Here is a 24,637-nt window from a genome sequence, read left to right on the forward strand (position 1 = left end):
AAAAAGCCAAAAATGAGGGCTGGAGAGATGGCTCAGAGGTTAAGGGCACCGACTGCTCTTCCAGAGGTCCTGAGTTCAATTCCCAGCAACCACACGGTGCCTCACAACCATCTATAATGTGGTCTGATGCCCTCTTCTGGCCTGCAGGTGTACATGCAGGCAGAGGACTCTATACATAACAATAAATAAATGTTCAAAAAAGTCAAAAATGAATAAATAAATAAGGCCAGGCATGGTGGTGCAAGGCTTTAATCCCAACACTGGGGAAGCAGAGGCAGGTGCCTAACTGTGAGTTCGAGGCCAGGCTGGTCTACAAAGTGAGTCCAGGACAGCCAAGGATACACAGAGAAATCCTGTCTGGGGAAAAAAAAGAAAAAAAAAAAAAAAAAAAAGAAAGTGGAACCAAGAAACAGAAAGACTTCAGATGTCCAACAAAGTGACAGGAGCCTGTCCCAGGCCTGTGGCAGCAAGATCCTCTAAACCACAAAATATAGCAGATAAATTGCTTTGCATTGATGCAACAATGAATCTTTTAAATTTCTTTTTTATGTGCACTGGTGTTTTGCCTGCATGTGTGTATGAGAGTGACAGATCTTGAAGTTACAAACAGTTGTAAGCTCCAATGTTGGTGCTGGGAATTGAACTTGGATCCTTTGCCCTCCAGTTCCTCCTGGCACCAATTTTGTTTATTGATTTGCTTTTTGAGACAGGGTTTCTCTGTGTAGCCTTGGTTGACCTGGACTCACTTTGTAGATCAGGCTGGCTTCGAACTCACAGAGATCTGCCTGCCTCTGCCTTCTGAGTGCTGGGATTACAGGTAAGGGCTACCACACCCAACCTGCAACAGTGAAAAAAAATTTTTTGAAAGATCTCTCTGTGTGGTCCTGGCTTGCCTGGAACTCACAGATCTACTTGTCTCTGCCTTCTGAGTGCTGAGATTAAAGGTGTGCACCACCACACACAGGACAAAAATTGATCTTTTTGGAGTGTGTGTGTGTGTGTGTGTTTTGGGCCAGCCAAGGCTACATAATGAGATTTTTGTCTCGGAAAAAGCAAACAACCCACCCCCCAAGACAGGGTTTTTCTGTGAACCCCGGGCTGTCCCAGAACTCCCTCTGTAGACCAGGCTGTCCTTGAACTCGGAGATCCATTTGCCTGTGCCTCTGGAGTGCTGGGGTCAAGGGCGGGCTTGGCAGTATGAACTTGTCTTCCAGAGACGTGGGCGAGTTCAAGGCACTGTACTGATAGAATTGGTGCTGATGCTGACACTGCTTCCCACTCCATGGCATCCACACCCAGAGTCGGTTAAGCAGCTAGTGAGTACTGGCATGCCTGTTGTGACAGCATCAGGAGAGTACACTCCCCCCGCCCCCTGCCTCGCAGACTGTTATCCTCTGACTTTATGTGGCTTAGGAATGCACTGCTGACGTTTCCATTCATGTCTGGTCCTTGGATGGAGTCAAGTGTCTGATGGGCAGAGGCTCAATCTCTGAGTGGCACTCCCAGCCCCTCACTGCCTGGTAAGATGGGCGTGGTGGCGCATGCCTTTGATCTCAGCACTCAGTGGGTAGAGGCAGGCGGATCACTGTGAGTTCGAGGCCAGCCTGGTCTACAAAGAGAGTGCAGGACAGCCAGAGCTACACAGAGAAACCCTGTCTTGAGGGGTAGGGTAGGGGAGAAACCCTCCTTGGGAGGCGATTATTTCCCTGCCTTTCACAAATCCATGTGATCCTAGAACCCATTTGAATCTCAACTTCAGCCAAAGGGCAAGAAAACAATGGAATAGCAATAAACATAAACTTTATTAAACACTGATCTGTGTCTCTCTCCTAAGCATTTAAATGTAACCCATCATTAGCTTTCTTTATTAGTCCTATGAGATAGAAAGCTTGACCGTCCCCATAGGTGAGATGAGAGAGCCCAGGGAGGTCAAGACATTTACCTGATGTTACACAGGAAAGAAAGGGTAAAATTGGCAGAGTCCTACATATGTGACAAATGGCCCTTCTGTGTGTGTATGCAAATGTATGTGCAAGTATGTGTACACACCTGTTTGTGCAGAGGTCAGAGGACAACTCCAGGTATTCTTCCTGAGGCCCTGTTCTGTCTCTTTAGGGTTTTGTTGTTGTTTTTCTTTGTTTTTTGTTTTTGGAGACAGGGTTTCTTTGTATAGCCTTGGTTGTCCTGGACTCATTTTGTAGACCAGGCTGGCCTCAAACTCATAGAGATCCGCCTGCCTCTGCCTCCCGAGTGCTGGGATTACAGGCGTGCGCCACCACTGCCCGGCTTGCCTTGTTTTGAGGCAGGGACTCTCACTGGCCTGAGTGTCATCGAATAGGCTAGGCTCCCCAGTGTGGGGTGCTGATGGCTTCAATCGCTAGGGACAGAATTCAGGTCTCTCCCATGCTAAGCACGGGCTCCCCAGTGGCACTCCAGCTTGGCTGGCACTCAGGGGTGATGAGAAGTGTTCCAGCTTCTTTCCAGGTCTCACTCTGTCCGTCCACCTTGCCGTGCCGCCTTGCTGAATTGGACCCCAAAGCTCTCGGGCCTCCAGCACAGCAGACATTTCTTCTCAGTTAGTGAAGACAGTGGGTCTCAACTGAGAAAAGCTGTATGGCCCCCAAAGGAAGACTCAGGGATCCCAGATAGCCGTTTTGCACATCCAAGATCTGTTCAGGTCACAGGCAGGCTCGTGATCAAGGAAGGAAAGGTAGTCCCCAAACAGGGTTTACAGGCAAGAGTGAGGTGTAGGGCTTGTGGGGGCCTTCTCTGTGAGGCCCATCTTCCGATGCCCCGATTGTCAGCACACACTGAACACTGATGGCACCTGGCCTTGGTACTTCTCCTGGGCTGTCTTGAGGATGGGCACAAGATTCTGGAAGGTAGGCCGATAGGAAGCCTCTGACTCCCAGCAGTTCTTCATGAGGAGATAGATCTGTGGGAGGAATGGGGCTGTGGTGCCTGCTGTTCCCCGTGTCACCAGCGTGGGAGTGGGGAATGGCTGTAGGCCAACTCACCTCACAGGGACATCTGTCAGGCCGCGGCAGCCTCTCTCCTCGTTCCAGCAACTCTGTGAGCCTCAGCACTGTCATCTGGCCCTGGGTAAGGCCAATGAGCTCGATGAATTTCTAAGGTGCAATGGAGAGCAACTATTTGTACAAGCTGTGAACCAGTGACCCCACTTGGCAAGCACACACACACTGCACACGTGCACACACACGGATGCACATGGAGTATGCACAGGCATGGGAAGGCCAGAGTATGACAAAGATGTCCTACTCTATCCCTCTCTTAGTCTTTTGGGACAGGATCTAGATCCTGTGTCTGCTTCTCACAGTGCTGGGGTTACATGTACCATGTGCCATGCCAGGTCCCCATTTTTTTTCTTTTTTTAAGAAAAAAGATTTATTGGGGGCTAGAGAGATGGCTCAGTAGTTAAGAGCACCGCCTGCTCTTCCAAAGGACCAGGGTTCAATTCCTAGCAACCACATGGCAGCTCACAACTGTCTGCAACTCCAAGATCTTACACCTTTACACCAACACACACAAATTAAAATTAAATTAAATATTTTAAAAAAGATTTACTTATTTATTATGTATATAATATTGTATCTGCATGTACCCCTGCATGCCAGAAGAGGGCACCAGATCTCATTATAGATGGTTGTGAGCCACCATGTAGTTGCTGGGAATTGAACTCAGGACCTTTGGAAGAGCAGCCAGTGCTCTTAACCTCTGAGCCACCTCTCCAGCCCCCAGGTCTCCATTTTCATGTGCATGTGTGTCTGTATGTGTGTGGGCATGTGTGTGGAACATGACCCTAGCACATACATTAATATGGAGCATGAGGTTGAAGAATCCCGATGGTAGAGCTCTTCTTCCACCTTCCACTGAGGCCAGGTCTCTGGATCAAACCCTGAGCTCCCTGACCTGAGTGGTCTAGCTGGGCAGCTCACTCTAGGATCCAAACACGCCCCCTGACAGTCACCTGAGTTCTGGGGATCCAAGCTTCTGTCCTCATGCTTAGAAAGCAAGTACTTAACCTCTGAGCCATAGTCCAGCCCTGACACTCTTTTGAAACAGGATCTAGGTATCACAGGCTGGCCTTTAACTCCTGATCCTCCTGCCTCCACCTCCAGCGCTAGGATGACAGGCATGGCCATTTTATGCCAGGGATGGAACCCAGGGCTTCAAACATGCCAGGCCAGTACTCCACAGCTGTGTCACTTTAAAATCGATTGCTTAGCTGGGCATGGTGATGTCACACACCTTTAATCCCAGCACTCAGGAGGCAGAGGCAGGTGGATCTCTGTGAGTTCAAGGCCAGCCTGGTCTACAAAGTTAGTCTAAGACAGTCAAACAGCCAGGGCTACACAGAGAAACCCTGTCTCAAAAAAAAAAAAAAAAGAGCCACCATCACAGCAAACGTGGGATGGAGCTGGAGAGACCGGCTCCTGATGTCACAAAGTGCAGCATAGTAAATATCAGCATTTTGCCTGTGTGCATTTTGAGTATTTTAGTTACAAACTCCCCAGCAGGGGAGATGGCCCAGTGGTTAAGAGCATTTTGCAGAGAACCGGGTTCACCTCCCAACACCTACATAGTAGCTCAAATAGCTGGATCTAAAGTTCCAGATGACGTCATGTCCTCTTCTGGCCTCCCTGGCACCGCATGCAAGTGGTGCAGAGACACACAACTAGGCAAAACACCATACTTGTAAGATAAAAGTGGCAAATTCTCCTGCAGTGCCAGAACTGAGGCTGAGGCAAGAAGGCCGTGAGTTCTAGGGCAGCCCGAGTGTCAAAAGAAGCCCCTATCTAAAACAAAGCAAAGGGCTGGCAAAGGTACTTTACTGGGTAAAGGCACTTTCCACCAAGCCTGATGACCTAAGTTCCACAGGATGGAAGAAAAGAATTCGGTCCTGCAAGTTGTCCTCTGATCTCCACAAGGGCGCTGCAGCACGATATGCCCCTCCCCAGTAAGTACATAAAAAGTAACTAAGAAATAGCTGGAGCCAGGCAGTGGTAGCACACACCTGCACTCGGGAGGCAGAGGCTGGTGGATGCTATGAGTTCAAGGCCAGCCTGGTCTACAAAGCGAGTCCAGGACAGCCTGGTCTACACAGAGAAACCCTGTCTTGAAACATTCCTCTCCCGCCACCTGCAAAAAGAGCCTGTCAAGTGTTGGGGAAGGGGGCTGAACTTTAAATGCCTGCTTTTCTAGAAAAGCTCTCTAGCAAACACAAGGGTAGAATGGGGTATCTGTCGCTCACCGTGGGGGGACTCTGGCTAGAGTCACAGTATGTCAACAGCTCATACAGGGTCACCCCAAAGGACCAGACATCAGATGCATAGTAAAATTTGCACTCCTTGAGGCATTCCGGGGCATACCTGGAGACAGAGGAGGCTCAGGGCTGGCTGGACTTGGGAATTCACAGGCAGCCAAAGGAGCCCTGAGTTCCAGTTGGACCTCACCCTTCCGGGCACGGCCTGAGGGGTTACAGACCTTTCTAAACCAAGCCAAACTGGCCTACTGGGATTTAGTCCTGCCCCTTCAGTCCCTAGGCCCCGCCCAGCACCCCTTCTGCACCCCGCCTCCTCAGACTGTGCCCGCTCCTGGTCACCAGAACACCGGGCTGTCCCCGTCCTCGCGCACGCGGTAGTACTCGTGGCCCTCAGGCACCGCCTTGGCCAGGCCAAAGTCCCCAATCTTGACCAGCCTGTCGTTGTCCAGCAGCACGTTGCGCGCAGCCAAGTCTCGGTGAATGTAGCGCTGCGCGTGCAGGTAAGCCATGCCCTGGGGTGGAGCAGGGAGAGTCAGGCTCAGCCCAGGCCGGGCCAGCCAAAGGAGGAGCTGGAGCAGGATTTGGGGCCAGACCACCAAAGCTAGACTTGTAGAGTGAACTGTGAGGGAGAGGGCCTTTGTGGGTAGGGTCAAGCGAAGGATGTGCCAACTGCTACCACACTGGTTCTGAACCTGTGGGTTTCGACCCCTGGGAAGAGTCAAAAGGCCCTTTCATAGAGGCCACATATCAGATATGCTGTATACCAGATATTTACATTGTGATTTATAACAGTAGCAAAATTTAAATTATGAGGTAGCAACGAAAATAAGTTTACGGTTGGGGTCGCCCCAACATGAGCTGTATTAAAGGGCTGCAGCGATGGGGAGGCTGAGAGCCACTGCTCTACTAGGTTAGGAGTGGGGCTCTCAGGGGCAAGCCAGGCTGGAGGGCGGCTGAGGGGGCGGGGCCACCCAGAGACTGTTGGGCCTTTACAAGGTTTGGGGTGGGGCCTGTAGGTGCTAGGCCAGGCGAGGTAGGCTAAACTAAATAGGGGTGAGGGTGGGGAGCGGGGAGTGGGGCGGTGGGGAGCGGCAATGGGACAGGCCAAGGAAGGGTGGGTGGGTCCAGTCCTAAAGAAGCTATAGGGATTAAGGGTGAGGCCTATGGGGCTGTGTCCGGGTTACCTGGACACAAAAAAGAATGAAAGGAATGCAATCCAAGGACAAGAACTCCGGGCAGGGAAAGAACTCTTCAGGACCCGCAGAAACAGGTAGTTTGCTCTGGAGGGAGGGGCGTGGCCATCCTACCTCGCAGATTTGCTGGGCGAACAGCAGAAGCTGCGCCAGCCCTACGCTGTGGCGGGGCAGGTAGTCTCGCAGGCTGCCCAGAGGGACGTATTCCATGACCAGCTGTACAGACTTCTCTCCTGTGAGGCAGAGACCATAGAGGACGTTGGAGGAGGGGTTGGAGTCTCTGGAGCCTGGAGCCCTGGGCACTGCACAGCTCGCTCCCAGGTAGGGAGACCATGCATGTTAGGACAGGTCTAAGGCCAAGAGTGACCCGTATGGAAACCTGTTCCTGTGTTAGGGAGGTGCTGAGGGCAACAACCCCAACCAAGAAGGCTGCCCAGCCACACCCCCACTGAGGCTGAGCAATTCTAATTGGTCAGAGGATGGTTAGGCCCATCTCCACCCTAGTATAGAGATCTTCCAATTGGTCAGGATGGAGCAGTCTGAAGAGTCGCACCACACACCAAGGCCCACTGTGCACACCTTGGTCCTCACAGCAGCCTTTGTACTTGACAATGTGTTCATGGTACAGCTTCCGTAGGATTTCGATCTCCCGCTGCCAGCCAGAGCGGAGCTGGGGACCACATCCCTCCTTAAGGGCTTTCACGGCCACCATCTCGCCGGTTCCGTCATTGGTTGGATCATAGCAGTACAGACTGACCTTGCCAAAGTGACCCTTGCAGAGGTGAGCAAGAGAGTCAGAACCAGGCGGTAGGGCTTGCTAGGCCCGATTTACTCCATGTTGAACAGTACTTTTGGGTTTACTTCGATCTTTTTCTAATTCGCTATGCCCTCTTTCAAAGCTGAGTAGTCTCTCCATCTCTCATCTCTGAAAACTATATTTAATTTCACTTTTTTTGGGAATCACACTGTGTAGCACAGACTAGCTTGGAACTTGACATGTAAACCAAAGTGGCCTCCTGAGTGTTAGTCTTTTTTTTTTTTAATGTATTTATTTATTTATTTATTTATTTTATGTATATGAGTGCTCTATCTGCATGTACACCTACATGCCAGAAGAGAGCATCAGATCACATTATAGATGAGTGTTAGTCTTAAAGGCGTGCCTATCATACCTGCTCCTCAAAACTTTTTTTTTTGGTCTTTGGAGCCAGGGTTTCTCTGTGTAGCCTTGGTTGGTCTGGGCTCTCTTTATAAAAGACTAGGCCAGCCTCTACCTCCCTGAGTGCTGGGATTAAAGGCATGTACCACCATGTCTGGCCCTTCAAAACTATTCTTACATAAGCCCCAATTCCTCCCAGGGCTCCCTAGGTCCCAGGCACTCCTCAGCACTCTCTCCACGCCCTACTGCAGCTCTCCAAATCTACACCCCAGCCCTGCAGGCTCCAGCCCCAAACTCTAAGCCCTGGCTCTCCCTCCAGATATCCAAACCCCTCCCCTACATCTCTAACCTACACCCCAGCTGTCCATGCCCACCCCGAGCTCTCCAGCCTAGCTCTCACCTCGCCCAAATCCCGGATCTTTTTCAAATAGCGCTTGTGGAAAACAGTGGGGTCTGATGCTGGTGAGTCTGAGTTCACAGCCGAAACACCCACGAGATCTGGAACAGCCAAAGCCTGCGGTTAGCCCGAGGATTTCCCCAAACAGTATCACCTGCCCCGTTTCCCAGCATCCCTCGCACCTGGACACCCGCAGGTGAACCGGAAACGGCCATGCACCATGCCCCAGTGCAGAGACCTTAGATGTACAGTGCCTGCGCTGGCAAGGACCCCGCTGCATCCCCAACCCCCAGGGCTCTGGCTCACTCTGTGGCTGCAGTCTAGTGAGGTCCCGCAAGATGGTGCGGAATGACGGGCGCTGTGCTGGTTCGTAGGTGAGGCACTGGCTGGTGAGGGTGGCCAGTTCCGGGCATGAGGGCTCAGGCAGCTGGTGCTGCTTTGTGTAGAATCGTTCTTTCTGTGGGGATGGTGACCCCAGAGTGAGCACCCCATTCCACCCCATGCCTTTCCCAAAAGGCACAGCCAAGCAGCAGGGTTGGCTCAGACCAGTACTGGTCTCTCTCTCTCTCTCTCTCTCTCTCTCTCTCTCTCTCTCTCTCTCAAGATAAGGTTTCTTTGTGTATCCTTGGCTGTCCTAGACTTGCTTTGTAGACCAGGCTGGCCTCAAACTTACAGTGATCCACCTGCCTCTGCCTCCCGAGTGCTGGGATTAAAGGCGTGCGCCACCACGCTCGGCATAGTACATGGTCTTTTTATGCCCATTTTACAAAGAAGGCAGCTGAAGCTCTCGGGACACACTACAGAGCCAGGAATTGGAACTAAGTCCAGCGGGCGCTACAGAGTTGGCGCAGGTCAGTAACATGCCACTGTTATCATCCTGGCTTCCTGCCCTCAGCTCAGGCTGCTCTCCTGGCCTGCCTTGTGAGCCAGGTTCTGCATTTGATGAGCCCTTCATTCAGAGCCCTCTTCAGCCACTTAGATGGACCAGGGAACCCTCCAAAACCCATAGAAATCCTCAGGACAAACCTCGGAGGGGCTACGACCCTGCAGGGGTGCCTCCCCATCAAAGCAGATCTCAAGGAGGGTGGCGCCAAAGCCCCACATGTCTGAGGCAGTACCCAAACTGTTGGCCCCTCCAGCCAGGCACTCTGGGGCTGTCCAGGGGATGCGCTCCACCCGCTCTGCAGAGTACAGGTCACCGATCAGCAAGAGTGGAATGGGCGGGGGTTAGGCCATCCCTGTGCCCAGCCTGACTCCAGAACTCACCCTCCCTGGAGAGGGCACTTTGGCCCACGCCGGGATCACTTAGCTTGATGAAGGGGCTGGTACCCTCCTCCAGCCCCATCCGGGCCAGCAGGATGTTCCGGCCACATACATTCCCATGAACCAGATTCTTGTCCTCCTGGGGTGGCAGAAGAGGAAAAAGTGCAGGGCTCCCAGGGCTGGGCCCAGGTTGCACTCACCATCTCTATGTCATAAGGCCCCTTCCCACAGGGATAGCCATGTGACTGTGGCAAGCGGCAAATTACTTGGATGGCAGTACCAGTTATCAAGACCACGTAGGTAACACTGGGAGCTGAGTGGGGAGCCAAGGAACAAAAAGCCAGAAGACCTCGCTGCAGACCCCTAACACAAGCCAGGCACACCCACTCCCTGCCCCAGCGCCTTTGTACAGGCTGTTCACGCACACACACCTGAAAATGATCTTCCCAAGATTTCCTCACAGCAACCTTCCTCTCCTGTCAGGTGAAGTCAGCCCCAGCCCACCGGTCTCAAATTCTACCTCACTCCCAAGCTGTCACTGTGCCTTACTGCCACATCAGCAATGTGGCCCTCAATCAACATCTGACTCTCAATTCTTTCTGTGTTCTATGTGCACGTGTGTGGGGGTCAGGGATGGATGTTCTTCACTAACTAAGCCTCACCTTCCTCTTTGAGACAGAGTCTCACGGTGAACCTGGAGTTCACTGGTTGGTAAGCTAGCCAGGCAGTGAGCTCCAGCGATCCTCCTGTCTTTGCCTCCCCAGCTAGGGTCACAGGCACGTGGCTCTTACTGTGGGTTGCTAGGGATATGAATTCACATCTTCATGGCTGTACAGCATGCATTTACTCCATCTCCCCAGGCCCCCTTGGCTCAGCTCTTACTGGTTCCTAATATGTTATGTTACTGCCTTAAGTACAGTCAGCCCTCCCTTTAGACTGAGCTATGATCAAAACAGGATTTAGGTGTCAGGCATGAGCACGCTCCTGTCATCACCAGAGGCAGGAGGATGAGGAGTTCAAAGCCATCCTTGGCTACACATGCATTTGAGGCAAGCCTGGGCTACGTGAGATCTTGCCTCAAAATAGATTTAATTAGCCAGGTGTGGTGGCACTTTCAATCTCAACACTCCAGAGTCAGAGACAAGTAGATCTCTGGGAGTTCAAGGTCAGCCAGGTCTACATACAGAGTCCCAGGCTAGTCAAAGCCAGTGAGTGTGACCCTGCCTACAAAACAAACAAACAAACAAAAGACAAAATAAAAAAGTAATAAAATTACATGGTTTTCAAGACATTTATACTGTGACGGATATACTGTGATAGGCACTTCAATGACGATGCCTACAGTAGCAGGAGAGTCTGTGTTCTATACAAACTGTACATTTGTGTTATTTTTAAATGGGGGGGGGGGCTGGAGAGATAGTTCAGAGGTTAAGATCACTGGCTGCTCTTCCAAAGGTCCTGAGTTCAATTCCTAGCAACCACATGGTGGTTCACAACCATCTATAATGAGATCTGGTGCCTTCTTCTGGCCTGCTGGCTTACATGTAGGTAGAACACTGTATAAATAATGAATCTTTTTAAAAAATCATATGGTCAAGCTGGATGTGGTGGTGCATGCAGGCGGATCTCTGTGAGTTCTAAGCCAGCCTGGTTTCCAAAGCGAGTCCAGAACAGCTAGGGCCACACAGAGAAACCCTGTTTCAAAAAACCAAAAAACCAAACAAAACAAAAAAAAACAAAAAAGAAAGAGAAGAAAAATGGTCCCACGTAGGCCAGGCTGGCCTCAAACTTCCTATATAGGGCTGGAGATATGGCTTGCTATCCAAGTGTGAAGACCTGAGTTCCAGTCTCAGTGCCTATGTGATAGGCTAGACCTGGCGGTGACGCCTGTAACCCTGTGCTGGGGAGGTGGAGGCAGGGGCTGTCCTGGGGCTCACTAGCTAGTGGGCAAGTTCTGGGTTTGGTGAGAGCCCCAGCCTCAAGAAATAAGGACAGCAACTGAAGCTATCCCAGCTCTGCCCTACACACACACACACACACACCCCACACAGCAGGTATGTGTCACCATGTCTGGCTTCACTGTATCCCATTTTCTACAGGAGGCTTAAGCAGCCACAGACAGGGGATCCTGACTGACTCTTCAAGGTACCAAGGAATGATGTACATTGTCTCTCCAACTCAAATGCCAGGCCCTAGAGTCCAGGATGTGATAACTGTGTGTGTGTGTGTGTGTGTGTATATGTGTGTGTGTCTGTGTGTCTAGCACAGAGGCTGGTGCACTACACTCAGGGCCACTGAACATGAGTCTCGGTTCACAACTACAGTGTGGTGTGGCCTCCCACTCTGATGCTCAGGCTCACTACTCCCCTCTCACTGACAAGTACCCCCTCAGGTCCACATACCAGGTAGCTGAGGGCACTGGCCAGCTGCTGAGCCACAGTCATCTTCCAGGTCATGGGCACTCGGCCCCTCTGTCGCCGCAAACACACATCCAGAGGACCATGTTCTACAAACTCTGTCACAATGATATCTGCAAAAATATAGCGGCTAGAGGCCCAGCCACCTGCCTCTGCTTCCAGAGATCTGGACAGGTGGGCGCGGTGAGCTGGGCTGAGTTGGGCTTGGGGGAGGTACTTTGAGAACAGAGGAGAGAGCTAGTGGCGGAGGTGGAGGTGGAGTGGGGCATCTAGGCCTGGAGCAAGGACAAAGATGGAGTGCAGGAAGTGGAGAGGGGATGGGAGGGGGCCGAGCAGAGGTGACAGGAAGATGGAGTCATGGGCAAGGCACAGGCTGGGAAGCAGAATCAAGGGACACATATGAGGGCACTGCAGAGTGGTGACTGGGGTCAGCCTGCACAGGAAGCTTGGAGAGTCGGGCAGAGAAGGAACAGAGGTGTCTAAGCGGGCTGGAAACATAGGGTGCCTGAGGACACAACAGGGCTGGGACCTGCCTGGGGCCACCGTGCTGAAAGGATTAGGGGATGTGTGGTGGATACAACACGGGAATTGTGGGAAGAATGGAGACTCAGCACCAGACATCAGGGTCTGGGTCAAGGAGACAGGGCAGAGCGGGTATAGCAAGGAGTCAGGGGAAGGGGATGTAAACAGAGGGCTGGTTTGGGTGGGGAGTGGGCATGGCTGAAGGCCTCAGAGCTGCAGGACTGATGGTCAAATGGCTGGGGTGTGGCCTCAGAGCTGTAGGACTGATGGTCAAATGGCTGGGGTGTGGCCTCAGAGCTGCAGGACTGATGGTCAAATGGCTGGGGTGGGGCTTAGAGGCAAAGCCCCTGCCTAGACTCCCCAAGTGAGGGACTGGAGGTGTAGCTCATGGGTAGTGTTTACTTTACATACTGAAAACCTGGGTTCCCTCTCCAGTATCATCCCACCCTCGCAAAAGTGACAAGTCAGGACACAGGCCAGGGAGGGGTACAGAGGGGTGGAACGCAAACCCAGCTGGGTATCAGGGGTGCACTTACTTTCTGAGCCACGCACGCAAACACCATGCAGGAAAGCCAGGTGCATGTGTGATACCTGGCTCATGAGGCTGGCTGTTTCATAGAAGGCCTGTGGAGACCAGGCAGGTCAGTCTCCCACACGTCCACCCTGTCGCACCCATCTTCCTCTCCAGACAGCCCAGGGTCAGCCTTGCACGCTTACCAAGGCGATATCATGGTGACTGGGGTCCAGGACTTTCAGCACCACTCGCAGCAGCTGAGCGCTGCTCCCGCCAGGTTCAGGGGGACATCCACTGTCCACTTTGCCTTCATCAGGGCCTCCCACTCTTAGCAGGCCCTCATACACATTGGTTCTTGTGCCTTGGCCCAAGTGGCACAGCTGTAAATAGTGGTATGAATTCAGGCTGAATGCCACCGGACGGCAGGTGGCCCCACCCCCCAGGCCTGCAAGCCCTTCCACAGAACACCCACCTGGGTGATTTCATCCTGGTGAACTCTATGGAAGCTGAGCTGACTGAGGTTGAGCGGCCGGGTGTGGGCACTAGAGCCCCGCATGATCACAAGGTTGGAGATTTCTAGGCATAGGAGTGCCGAGTGCCGTTGCCCTCTTGGGCTGGCTTCAGGGCACTCAGTGTCATCCCTACCCTGTGCCTCTCGCTGTCCTACTCACCTCTTGGCCGGGGCAGGCAACAGCGGTGCAAGGGGAAACAGTCGTCACCAGCCCGCAGTGAGCAGCCCTGCAAGGCGACCCGAAGGTCCGCTATGCTGGCGAAGGAGCGGCCCCAGCCTTCCAGGACAAAAGCTCCAGGCTGCTGGCTGATGGGGAATTTCCGGAGGCGCAGGCCCCTAGGACCACTACGGGGACCCTGGGGAGGTGGGAAGTGGATGTGAGCAGTGGTCAGGAGGTCTTAGATCCAGCCTATGAAGGGTGTACCCCCTTCCCCTCCACCCCACTCCAGACCCACCGGGTTTCGATGGGCCACAGTGAGGATCAGGCGGTGCAGGTGGCTGGTGCTCCATTGAATCAGGTAGAGGCCATCCTCTGGCCACAGCTTGGCCTGCACAAATGGATCCCTGGGAGAGGAAGACAGGGGACGCCATCAAGCCTCTTGTAAACACTGTGGGACCCATGCCAGCCAATGGCCACGGGAGACCTGGCCAGAGGCGTACACACCGGCCAGCACACAAGTCAGATGAAAGGGGTGTGGTAGTACACACCTCTAACTCCAGCTCTCAGGAGGCTGAGGTCACTGGAAGTTCAAGTCCAGCCTGGGCTACATGATATGACTGTGTCTCAAGAGAAAGTGGAGGGAACGGGGACCTCAGAAGATGTGGGTTCAGATAACCCAATGCCCATGTGGGGATCTGGGAGTGGTAGCGTGCACCTGTAATCCCAGCCCTGAGCCTTCAGCTCACTCAGCTAGCCTAGCCAATCAGTGGTAAACAGTGCTTCCTGTTCTTATGGAGAGCCAGGGTTCGATCCTCGGCACTCACATCAGGTACCTGACAACCATCTGTAACTCCACCTCTGCAGAGGCCCATGGCTCTCCTGCCCTCCATGGACACCCACATTCATGTGGCGCGCACACACACACACACACACACACACACACACACACGAAAAATGAAAAGAAACCAATAGAGAGTGATTAAGGAAGACACTCAAGGCCAGCCTCACTCACATGCATACAAACCCTTCAGAGAGCCTGCTACTGCTCAGTGGGGAAAGGCACTTGCTAGGAGCCTGATGGCCTGAGTTCAACAAAAGGACCCACGTGATAGGAGAGAACTGACTCCTGCATGTTGCTCTCTCACCTGCCCACATACACTACAGCATGTCCTCCCCCGAATAAACACACGTGTAAACCCATCAGAACCACTGACAGTAAGTCCACGCATGCATGTGTACACATATATGACCCACTGACATAGAGAGATACAAATAAAGACAGACACATATGCCTAACATCAAACACAGCCACTGACAAAGTGACAGCCACTGAGACAGGAAGGCAGCTTCTGTCACATGAGTCACACCCAGACACAGGCACAAAGGGACAGAGTGACTTACAGCAGTCACATGCCCCCAAAGTACAGATCATCACCCTATGTCACAGGGCCATGTGGGGACACCGTTTCCATGTAATTTGTCCCCTCTGAGGCTCATGTCTGGTCTGACACCCCACGGTGAGAGCTTAGACCCGATGGGCTGGAGAGATGGCTCAGAGGCGAGCACCTAGAAGGGGGCTCACAACTGTTCGGTAACTCCCAGCCTTTGTGGGCCCCAGATAGGCATGTGGTACAGAACTATATGCAGGCGAAAACACAAAACAAACAAACAAACAAAAAACCATACACATTTAAAAAAATTTTTTAAAGCTTAAAAAAAAAGATAAGACACAGCTGGGTGAGGCAACCATGCCTCTAGCCCTGGTGCTGAGCGGTGGGGCCAGGAAAACACCCTCACCCTAATCTGGGATAAATGAAACACGGTCTCACTGGGCGTGGTGGCGCACACCTTTAATCCCAGCACTCAGGAGGCAGGGGCGGGAGGATCACTGTGAGTTCGAGGCCAGCCTGGTCTACAAAGCGAGTCCAGGACAGCCAAGGATACACAGAGAAACCCTGTCTCGGGAAAAAAAAAAGGGGGGGGGGCCAGCGAGATGACTGACTCAGTGGTGCAGGTGCTAGTCGCTGAGTCTGACGAACACCAAGATAGCAGGAGAGAACCGACTCCTGTAAGCTGGCCGACGACCACTGCCCATGGGCTGGGAACACCTGCGTCCACCACCACGTCCAAGGGCTTCATCTCCACCTGCCACGGCACCACAGGAGCTGGGTGCCTTCTAGGGGTCAAACTCACATCTTCACACTAGAAGGCAAGCACTTCATCCACTGAGTCATTTCCCCAGTCTCCCAGACAGGTCTTTACAATTTAACTATGAAGCCTGGAGAGATGGCTCAGTCACTAAAGACGTTTACTGCTCTTCAGGAAGACCCAAGTTCGGTTCCCAGCACCACCAGTGGGTGGCTCACACATCTGATGCCCGTGGCCTCTATGGGCACTTGCACCCAAGTTTGCAGACATACACATATACACCTAATTTAAAATAATAAAAAAATAGCCAGGCTGGAGAGATGGCTCAGAGGTTAAGAGAACTAGCTGTTCTTCCAAAGGTCCTGAGTTCAATTCCCAGCAACCACATGGTGGCTTATAACCATCTATAATGAGATCTGGTGCCCTCTTCTGGCTTGTAGGCACACATGCAGGTAGAATACTGTATAAATAATACATAAATAAATCTTAAAAAAAAAAAAAGCCCAGCGTGGTTGTGCACACCTTTAATCCAAGCACTTAGGAGGCAGAGGCAAGCGGAGTTTGGGGCCAGCCTGGTCTACAAAGTGAGTCCATGGCAGCCAAGGCTACACAGAGAAACCCTGTCTCGAGAAACAAACAAACAAATAAATAATTTTTGAGATAGGGCCTCACTATGTAGCCCAAGTTGACCTGCTTGGATTAAGTACTGCACCACCACAGCTAACCTCTTTTCTCCTTAAGTATTCAGATTCAGGTATTTTGTCATAGCAATGAAAAATTAACTAGTATAAGGGCCTTGACATCCCAGAGGTGGCAACAACAACAAAAATGGGGACTAAAAGCTGTCATACACAGAGGCCAGACAAACAAAATGACACACTGATGTGGCCTACAGCTAACTGGGCTGGGGGCAACACATGAACCCCATGTGTGTGTAAATGTCCCCAAGAAATTTAGCTTTGGCTTGCAGTAGTGCCAGCCCCTGGCATCCTCCGGCCACCACCACTCACATCAGAGGCCCATGGATGCCGTTCTGGATGCTAGTCACCAGCCTCGGGGGTGCCACCTCATGGCACAGGTAGTGGCTGGAGTCAGCAGTCAAGCGGAAATAGCCATCCACCAGGGCCACAAAGGACAGAGCCTCAGCCCGGGAACAGAGGCACAGCAACTGTGGGCCAGGGGGGGACATGATCAGGGAACCTGGCGGGACATGTCCCAGCATCCTCCACCAGCCTACCGCCCAGGGGCCCCACCAAGCACTTGTTGTCCTGAAGGTGGATGTGCACATGACATTCCTTTAGCACCACGTGGGAAATGTCCTGGAAGTCGCAGAAGTAGGTCCAGGGTGGGTCCCGAGGACTCTCGGACAGCTGCTCTCCAGCCTTGGAGGCCTTGGCTTTCTTCCCAGACTGGGTGCCTTGGGGATTCCCTTTGCTGTTACTTTTCTCAGATTCCTAAAAAACCAAGCCATTGGAGGGGTGGGGCAGGCAGGGGACAGAGCAGGACAAGGAGAGTTTAACTTCTCCTCAAAGGACAGAAGGAAACTGGGCTCAAGCCTCTAGCTCCAAAACTTGGAAAGCTGAAGGAAGAGATCACCATGAGTTCAAGGTCAGCCTGGGCTACACAGCTGAGTTTCAGGTCAGCTTGGATTACAGTACAGAGTAAGACCCTAACTCAAAAAATAAAAATAAAGAACCCTCAGCCGAGTGGTGGTGGTACCTTTAATCCCAGCACTCAAGAGGCAGAGGCAGGTGGATCTATATGAGTTCCAGGATAGCCAGGGCTACCCAGAGAAACCCTATCTTGAAAAACCAAAAGAAAAAAGAAAAGAAAGAAAACAAAAGAAAAATAATAAATAAATAAATAAAATAATTAATACAAACCTCTCAAGGGGCAGTGAGATGGCTCAGCAGGTAAAAAGGCTTGCCTCCAAAGCCTAATGGCCTGAGTTTGATCCCCAGAGCCCACATGGTGGAGAGGGACCCAGTGCCCATCTCCCACAAATAAATGGAAGGGGAAAAAAAAAATCGAAGGAAGGGCAGAACGAGACAAGTGGACCTCAAAGCCAGGTGAGAACAGGCTCACTTGAGGCACCCTGAGGAGGCCACAGCTATGACGACTGCTCACCTGGTTCTGCAGTGGACGCCACTGGATACCTCTGGTGCCTGTCACCAGTACCTCGTGGGTGGGAGGCCCAGTGGCCAGCTCTGGGCCTGGGTCCCCAGTGGTCTGCCCACTGTTCTGGATGTAGCAGGGGTCCCTCTCAGGCTGGGCTAGGACCTCCAGATGACACACAGGTATGCGCTCTGAGCCAAAGCGGGGAGCCAGTCGCTCCAGGGTGGCCAAGTACTTAACCATCACAACCTGCTGGGAGAGGTGGTCAGGCTGGAAGGCCCGCAGGAATCTGCGGAAGACTCTCCGGAGCCGCAGACGCGTGAGTGCATTGTGCTGGCGGATGTGCTGGCGGAAGGAACGAGGGATGCAGTTCTTGAAGCTGCAGAGGTGACATGGGACAGGTCAGGAGCCTGTGTAGCCAGGCAGCCATGTCGCGTGACATGGGGTGAGTAGCTTAACCTCTCTGCTGCCTAATGTGGACAGTAAGGCCTCTGTCAGAAATGTAGAAATGAAGAGTCCAACCCTCATGGCTTCAGCCCTTAACCTTCAGCACTATATAGTGAAACTCTGTTTCAAAAAAAAAAAAATTTTTTTTTTTGAGGCAGGGTTTCTTTCTGTTACAGCCTGGCTGTCCTTGATCTCTCTTTGTAGACCAAGCTGGTCTCGAACTCAGATTCACCTGCCTCTACCTCAAGTGCTGGGATTAAGGGCATGCTCCACCATGCCTGGCTTTAAGTTTTTTTTATTTCATTTTTATTTCTGTATCTCCATGCACATGAGCCTGTACACATACACATGTCCACAGTGGCCAGAAGAAGGCATCAGATCCCCTGGAACTGGAGTTACAGGTGGTTGTGAGCCTCCATGTGGGTGCTGGGAACTGAACTCACGTCTTCTGTCTCCTGCAAGAGCAGCCAGTGTGCGTCTGCCTCCCTAAGTGCTAAGATTAAAGGTGTGCACTACCACCATCAGCTTCTTTTTTGAGATGGTTTCTCTGTGTAGCCTTGGCTGTCCTGGATTCACTTTGTAGACCAGGCTGGCCTCAAACTCAGAGATCCTCCTGCCTCTGCCTCCCAAGTGCTGGAATTAAAGGCATGTGCCACCACGCCTGGCGAATTTCACCCACTTATTCCTGGTTCCCACTCCATTTCCAGTCACCTGATCTCTCTGGCCATCTCCTCCAGGGGGACACCACGGCAGAGAGCAAGGTGACAGAGGTGCAGAAATGCCATGCCCAAGCTCTCATTCTTAAAGTGGTGGATCTCTTCCTCGCTAGACAGGTCCCGCAGAGATACCACATCGTTCATGAACTCATGTTTTCCCTGAGGGGTAGAGGGACGGATAGAAAAAGAGGTGTGAGGAGGTTTTTGCTCTGTTGCCAACAAACTCTATAAATCCCTACTTCTAGGCACCTTGTAGAGAAAGGATACGCATCTTCCTAGAAAGACCAAATACACATCACATACACCACTTCTGCCCATCTTGAGACCATGGCAGACATTACTAATCAATCCTAGCACTTATCCCAAGTTCTTTTGGTAAAGAAAGGTAAAACATCCTAGCTAGTATGAGCTGAAACATTAGCTGAAATGGAGCTGGAAGTGGAAGGGAGTCCTTAACTGTCCCTTTGCTCCCCAGAAATAGTCCAGACTCCCTGTCCCTGCTCCTCCCTCCTCGTACCTGCTCAAAGAGGTATTCAAATGAGGCAGAGTCCAAGAGCTGTATACCCTGCTCTGCCCGTTCTGAGGAGGTCTCTGCCACCGGGAAACCACACCGGTACACAGCTGGCTCCTGGAGATTCAAGCCATGCCAGTTCCGGAAGTAAAACCTGCAAGAAAGGAAAGGAGAAGCAGAGCTAGGAAGAGGCTCAGTGGGTACAGGCACTGGCTAAACCCTCCTGTGTTTGATCTGAGAGAGCACTGCATAGTGGATATATTACATTTCCCTCCACACCTGTGCTGTGGCCCAGGGACACGGGGACACATACTCATATACACCCTCAGTACACAAGCCTTCCAAGAGGCCTTCACTCACCTCATGCGGAAATATAGCCTTAAGCTTACATCTTGAGATGTGTCCAAGGTGTGGTTTGGGGGCAGCCAGACCTTGGCCTGTACATCGTAGAGGGCGAAGAGATTCAAGCAGGGTGGAGAGATGCCTGGAACATGGGGTGGGGGTGGGGATGAAGTTAGAAACCGCATCATCTGCAGACCCTTGCTTTGAGAATCCCGCAACCGAGACTCCTTTCACATACCCTTCCCAGGTCCCTTTCCGTCTATGAGTTGTCAAATACCAGGATATGCACAAGGCAGTTCAGTATCTCCACCATGTCAACGCTTCCCAGAACTACATTTCCCAGAGTCCTCTGCGGCTAGGCTAGGGACATTGGACTAAGGGGCATGTGATCACAGAATTCTGGAGGCTAAGACAAGGCTGTCTGCTACACTGCAAGTTGTAGGCCAGCCAGAGCTATATGAAACCCTGCCTCAAAAACAAAACAAAATAGTGCTCTTAACCACTGAGCCATCTCTCCAGCCCCTTCACTGAGGGATTCTAGGCAGGAGCTCTACCACTGAGCCTCAGACTTGTTTTTTGAGACAGAGTCGGTCTTGTGTAGTTAGTTTGGCCTGAAACTTGCGATAGATCCTTCTGCTTCAGCTTCCCTCGGTCTGGGATCACAAGCATGAGCACACCGCTGGCTCAGCAGTGCTTCTCCCCACCCCCACCCCCACCCCTCTAGAGTAACAGCCCCTACCAGCCCTGACTTAAACTGGCACTTGCTACTCACTCCATTGTGCCCACTGACTGTGGAGCGCACCATGGGCCGCCCCAACCCTGAGGCTCCACACTCACCGATTTTGTGTGCGATATGGATGCAGACCTCCTCTGCAGTCAGAGATGCCTGGCTGAAGGTGACCCAGGGCTCCCCGCCCTCAGGCCCAGCCCAGTGCAACAGCACCTTCAGTCTTTCTGTGGGCACCATGGGCTGAGCTTCTGGGGCATCTGCCTTGTTGTCTTCTGCGGTGGCTCTCCGGCGACACAGAGGCATGCTCGTCACCATTCACGGCGCTGGCTGAGGACAGGCAGGGTAGTTAGCCACCTGTGACCCCTATTTTGAATGATAGCAAACCATCCTATATTTTTGTGTGTGCTCCACCATGCCTGGTTTGCTTTCTTTTTTGAAATAATTCTCAGTTGGGAGGTAGAAGCAGGCAGATTTCTGAGTCCAAGGCTAGCCTGGTCTATAGAGGGAGTTTCAGGACTACATAGAGAACTCAAAAAAGAAAAAAAAAAAAGAAAATCCAGCCAGGTGCAGTAGCCCACACCTGTAATCCCAGCACTCAGGGAGGCCGAGGCAGGTGGATCTCTGTTAGTTTGAGGCCAAGCTGGTCTATAAAGTGAGTCCAGGACAGCCAAGGCTACACGGAGAAACCATGTCTCAAAAAACAAAACCAACCAACAACAAAAACAAAACCCAGAAACAAAAACAAAAACCAAACAACAACAACAACAAAACAAAACATCAGGTGAACCAGGCTGGCTTCAAACTCACTAGGTAGCCCAGGTCAGTCTGGAAGTTCTAAATGTCATGTCTGAAGCTCAAGTGATAGGTTGCACGTGTGCAAATGCTTATTTGGCTTAATGGCTTTGTTGTTGTTTTTAAGACAGGGTCTTACTGTGCCCTGGTATTGGCCTGGAACTTACTATGTACAATAGGCTGGCCTCGTACTCATGGAGACCCGCCTGCCTCTGCCTTCAGAGTGCTGGGATTACAGGTGCGTGTTGGCCTAGAATGACGGTACTCGCCTCTAATCTCAGCACTCGGGAGGCAGAGACAAGAGGATCTCTGTGAGTTCCAGGACAGCCAAGCCTCACAGAGAAAACTTGTATTAAAAAAAAAAAAGAAGAAGAAAAACCCCACCTTAACAATAATAAACAAAAATAAAAACAAGTTTATTCCAGGCAGAATGGTGCATGCCTATCACCTGAGAACTCTGTGAGTTCGAGGCCAGCTTGGTCTAAGTCGAACACTTCTAAGCTGGCCAAGGCTACACAGTGAGATGCTGTCTCAACCAATTCATCAACTGACCAGTCATTCGGTATCTGCTGTGAACCAAGCTCCCAGAGGGCAGGCAGGCTTGATGCAACAGACCTGGCAGTGAGTCTTGGATCTTTCTGTATGGCCTCAGGCAGTGCACTTAACGTCTGTGGTCCTCCATCTCCCCCTGTGAGTCAGAGCTGCTGAGACCGTTGCTATGGAAATATCTTCCAACCTGCTTCTGCATGGTACTGGGTCAGCAGGACCTGACCTAGGCAGGAAAGACAACAACAACCAAATATGACCTAAAGAGAATCCACTGGGGAGGAGAGCAGTGCAGCACATGTCCTGTGTGCAGTGTGCCCAGCTTCACCCCCAGGGCCACCACCTAAAAGCAGCACTTCATTCTGGGGCCGCTGAGACAGCTCAGCAGGTGAACGGACTAGTGACCAAACTTAACAGCCTGGGTTCAATCCCTCTAACTCACACAGTAGGAGAGAGCCGACTGCTGTGGGCTGTCCTCCGACCGCCACTTATGCTACATGGCACGCATGCACACACAGACAAATACAAGTATGTGAAACTTAATGAAATCATAATGAGCTTCACCATTTTGGTTTTTCTTCCAGCGCCTCATATCCACCCCTGTAAGTAACCAGGGCTGCTCTGACCCCTCTCATGAGGATGCTCACCTGGGTCCCCAACATTTCAGGCCAAGGTTTTACACGCACACGACAGAGGCAGGTGGATCTCCAAGTTCAAGGCCAGCTTGGTCTACAAAGCAAGCCCAGGACAGTCAGGGCTACACAGAGAAACCCTGTCTCATAAAACCAAAAAGAAAAAGGTGTGAGCATGGTGCATGTGTGTGCATGGTGAATGCATAAGTGTGCATAATATATACATGTGCATGTGGTGTATATGAGTATACAGTATATGCGTATATGGATGTTATAGGTGTGTACATGCATATTGTATACATGTGTGTGCAAGTATATGTGTGCATGGCATATGCATATAAATTATATGTGCGCATGGATAGTATTTAGGTATGTACAGGTATATGTGTGAAGGCATATATGTGTACTGTATACGCATGCATGTATATGGTATGCATAGTGTATGTGTATGCAGATACATGTACATGGTATACTCATATGTGTATGCATGTGTGTGCACCTAAGTGTGAAAGTCTACTCCTTGTGTACACATATGGAAGCCAGAAGTGGACATCAGGTCCTCCCTCTATTACTTCCCACCTTGTAGCCCAGGCTGTCCCTCTGTAGCCCAGGCTGGCGTCACACTCAGAGGTCTGCCTGCCACTGCCTCCAGAATGCTGGGATTAAAGGTGTGCGCCACCACTGCCTGGCTTCCACCCTATTTTTTTTCCACGTACATGAACAGTTTGCCTGTGTGTGTGTCTGTACTGCACCTCCTATGTGCCTGGTACTGATGGAGGGCAGAAGAGGGAGTCAGCTCCCCGGGAACTGGAGCTCTATGTGGTTGTGAGCTGCCCTGTGGGTGCTCTGAACCAAGTCTGGATCCTCTGGAAGAACAGCCAGTGCTTTTAAACCCAAGTCATCTCTACTGGCCCATTACCTTATCTTTTAGGACAGGGTTTTACTAAACCTAGGGTCACTGTTTTGGCTGAGCTGTCTTGGGAGGCCTTGGGAACTTCCTGCCTCCATCCCCTAGCACTGGGACAACATGTGCCTGCTGCCAGACTCCACTGTGTGTGAGTGCTAGGATTCAAACTCTGGTCCTTATGCTTGCAGACACTTTACCAACTGAGGGATAGTCATTCATCCTTTTTTTTATTTTATTGACATTGGTCTGTGCTGTTTTGGGTCTTTTGGTTGTTTTTCGAGGCAGGGTTTCTCTGTGTAGCCCTGGCTGTCTTGGACTCATTTTGTAGGCCAGATTGGCCTTGAACTCACAGAGATCCTCCTGTCTCTGCCTCTCGAGTGCTGGGATTACAGGTGTGCAAGGTGTGCATCACCACACCCAGCTTGATACTGGTCTAACTGTGTAACCCAGGCTATCCTGGAACACACGCTGTAGCTCACACTGCCTCCACCTCATGCTGATCCTTCTGCCTCAGTCTTCTAACGCAGGAATCATACACTATACTCAGCATTTACACACACACTTTTGAGGCAGATTTTACTATATAGCTTAGGCTGGCCTAGCGCTCACAGCAGTCCCCCTGCCTCCCTCTCCTATAATTGCAGGCTTAGGTCATCACACTCAGTCTTGAGTCCACTATCCTTAATGATTTATGTGACTGTAAGAGCAACGAAAGTCAGATCTGTCGGAACCTGTCTCTTCTCTGGGACAGTTTCCTTACGAGGAAAAAGAGCAGGTACTAGTGGCTACCTCAAGAGGGTCAGGGAAAGTGTCTGGTAGGCAGTAAGCGTAGACGGGGTCCATCGTCTATTCTGCCCAAGATGCCATCGTGGGGCATGGACTTTTAGAACTCACTTCCTCCTTTCAAGTTCCTAAAGATCCGCGCCCAGCTCTGAAGAGAAAATGCTGGTAGTCTGTACCTGTAGAAGCCGCATCTCTCCCCACCACCGCCCGAAAACATCTGGCCCAGGCAATAATTGCACTGTGCACTCTCCAGGCAACTGACCAGTGCGGAGACAGCGGGTGCTCCGGGGCCAACTCCGGGGAAGTACTAGTGCTGGCAAGTCCCCCGTCCCCTCCCTTCCGGCGTCCCAGGGGCGCCCCTCCGCACTCACCCGTTCCAGAGTTCAGGCTCAGGACCCTGGACCCCGCCCCACTGCCCTGGGGAGAGGATGCAAGCCCACCGCCTACGCGCCGCTTGCTATTGGCTGCCTGAAATGCGCATGCCCTTTGGCCGCAGTCCGTCCCGCCCAGCTTACGTTCCTACATTCCTATTGGCCATTGTACAAGAA

The 24,637-nt window shown here is 51.8% G+C and overlaps 1 protein-coding gene across 8 annotated transcripts; it reads right to left on the bottom strand.

Annotated features, from left to right (window-relative positions):
* Window positions 1-1,783: 1,783 nt before the first annotated feature.
* Window positions 1,784-24,593, bottom strand: TYK2 (tyrosine kinase 2). 8 transcript variants are annotated; one of them, XM_084783148.1, is made up of 27 exons: window positions 24,461-24,547; window positions 24,096-24,237; window positions 22,415-22,496; window positions 21,837-21,993; window positions 20,537-20,756; window positions 19,718-19,841; window positions 19,364-19,511; window positions 18,842-19,005; window positions 17,696-18,062; window positions 16,822-17,022; window positions 16,579-16,736; window positions 13,716-13,824; window positions 13,421-13,616; window positions 13,222-13,325; window positions 12,953-13,129; window positions 12,772-12,859; window positions 11,699-11,826; window positions 9,300-9,435; window positions 9,060-9,214; window positions 8,340-8,490; window positions 8,037-8,134; window positions 7,057-7,249; window positions 6,592-6,710; window positions 5,624-5,796; window positions 5,273-5,390; window positions 3,018-3,128; window positions 1,784-2,935 (listed from the first exon to the last, which is right to left on the bottom strand). In XM_084783148.1, exons 5-27 carry the CDS (start codon window positions 20,742-20,744, stop codon window positions 2,801-2,803), a joined length of 3,561 nt encoding a protein of 1,186 aa, XP_084639274.1. In that variant the 5' UTR covers window positions 20,745-20,756; window positions 21,837-21,993; window positions 22,415-22,496; window positions 24,096-24,237; window positions 24,461-24,547; the 3' UTR covers window positions 1,784-2,800. The 8 variants fall into 8 exon arrangements, with proteins under 8 accessions (XP_084639274.1, XP_084639275.1, XP_084639276.1 ...); XM_084783149.1 differs by lacking the exon at window positions 24,096-24,237 and having other exon boundaries at window positions 24,461-24,549; XM_084783150.1 differs by lacking the exon at window positions 22,415-22,496.
* Window positions 24,594-24,637: the final 44 nt, after the last annotated feature.

Source organism: Acomys minous, assembly GCF_964271855.1.
Source record: "Acomys minous genome assembly, chromosome: 5".
NCBI lineage: Eukaryota > Metazoa > Chordata > Mammalia > Rodentia > Muridae > Acomys > Acomys minous.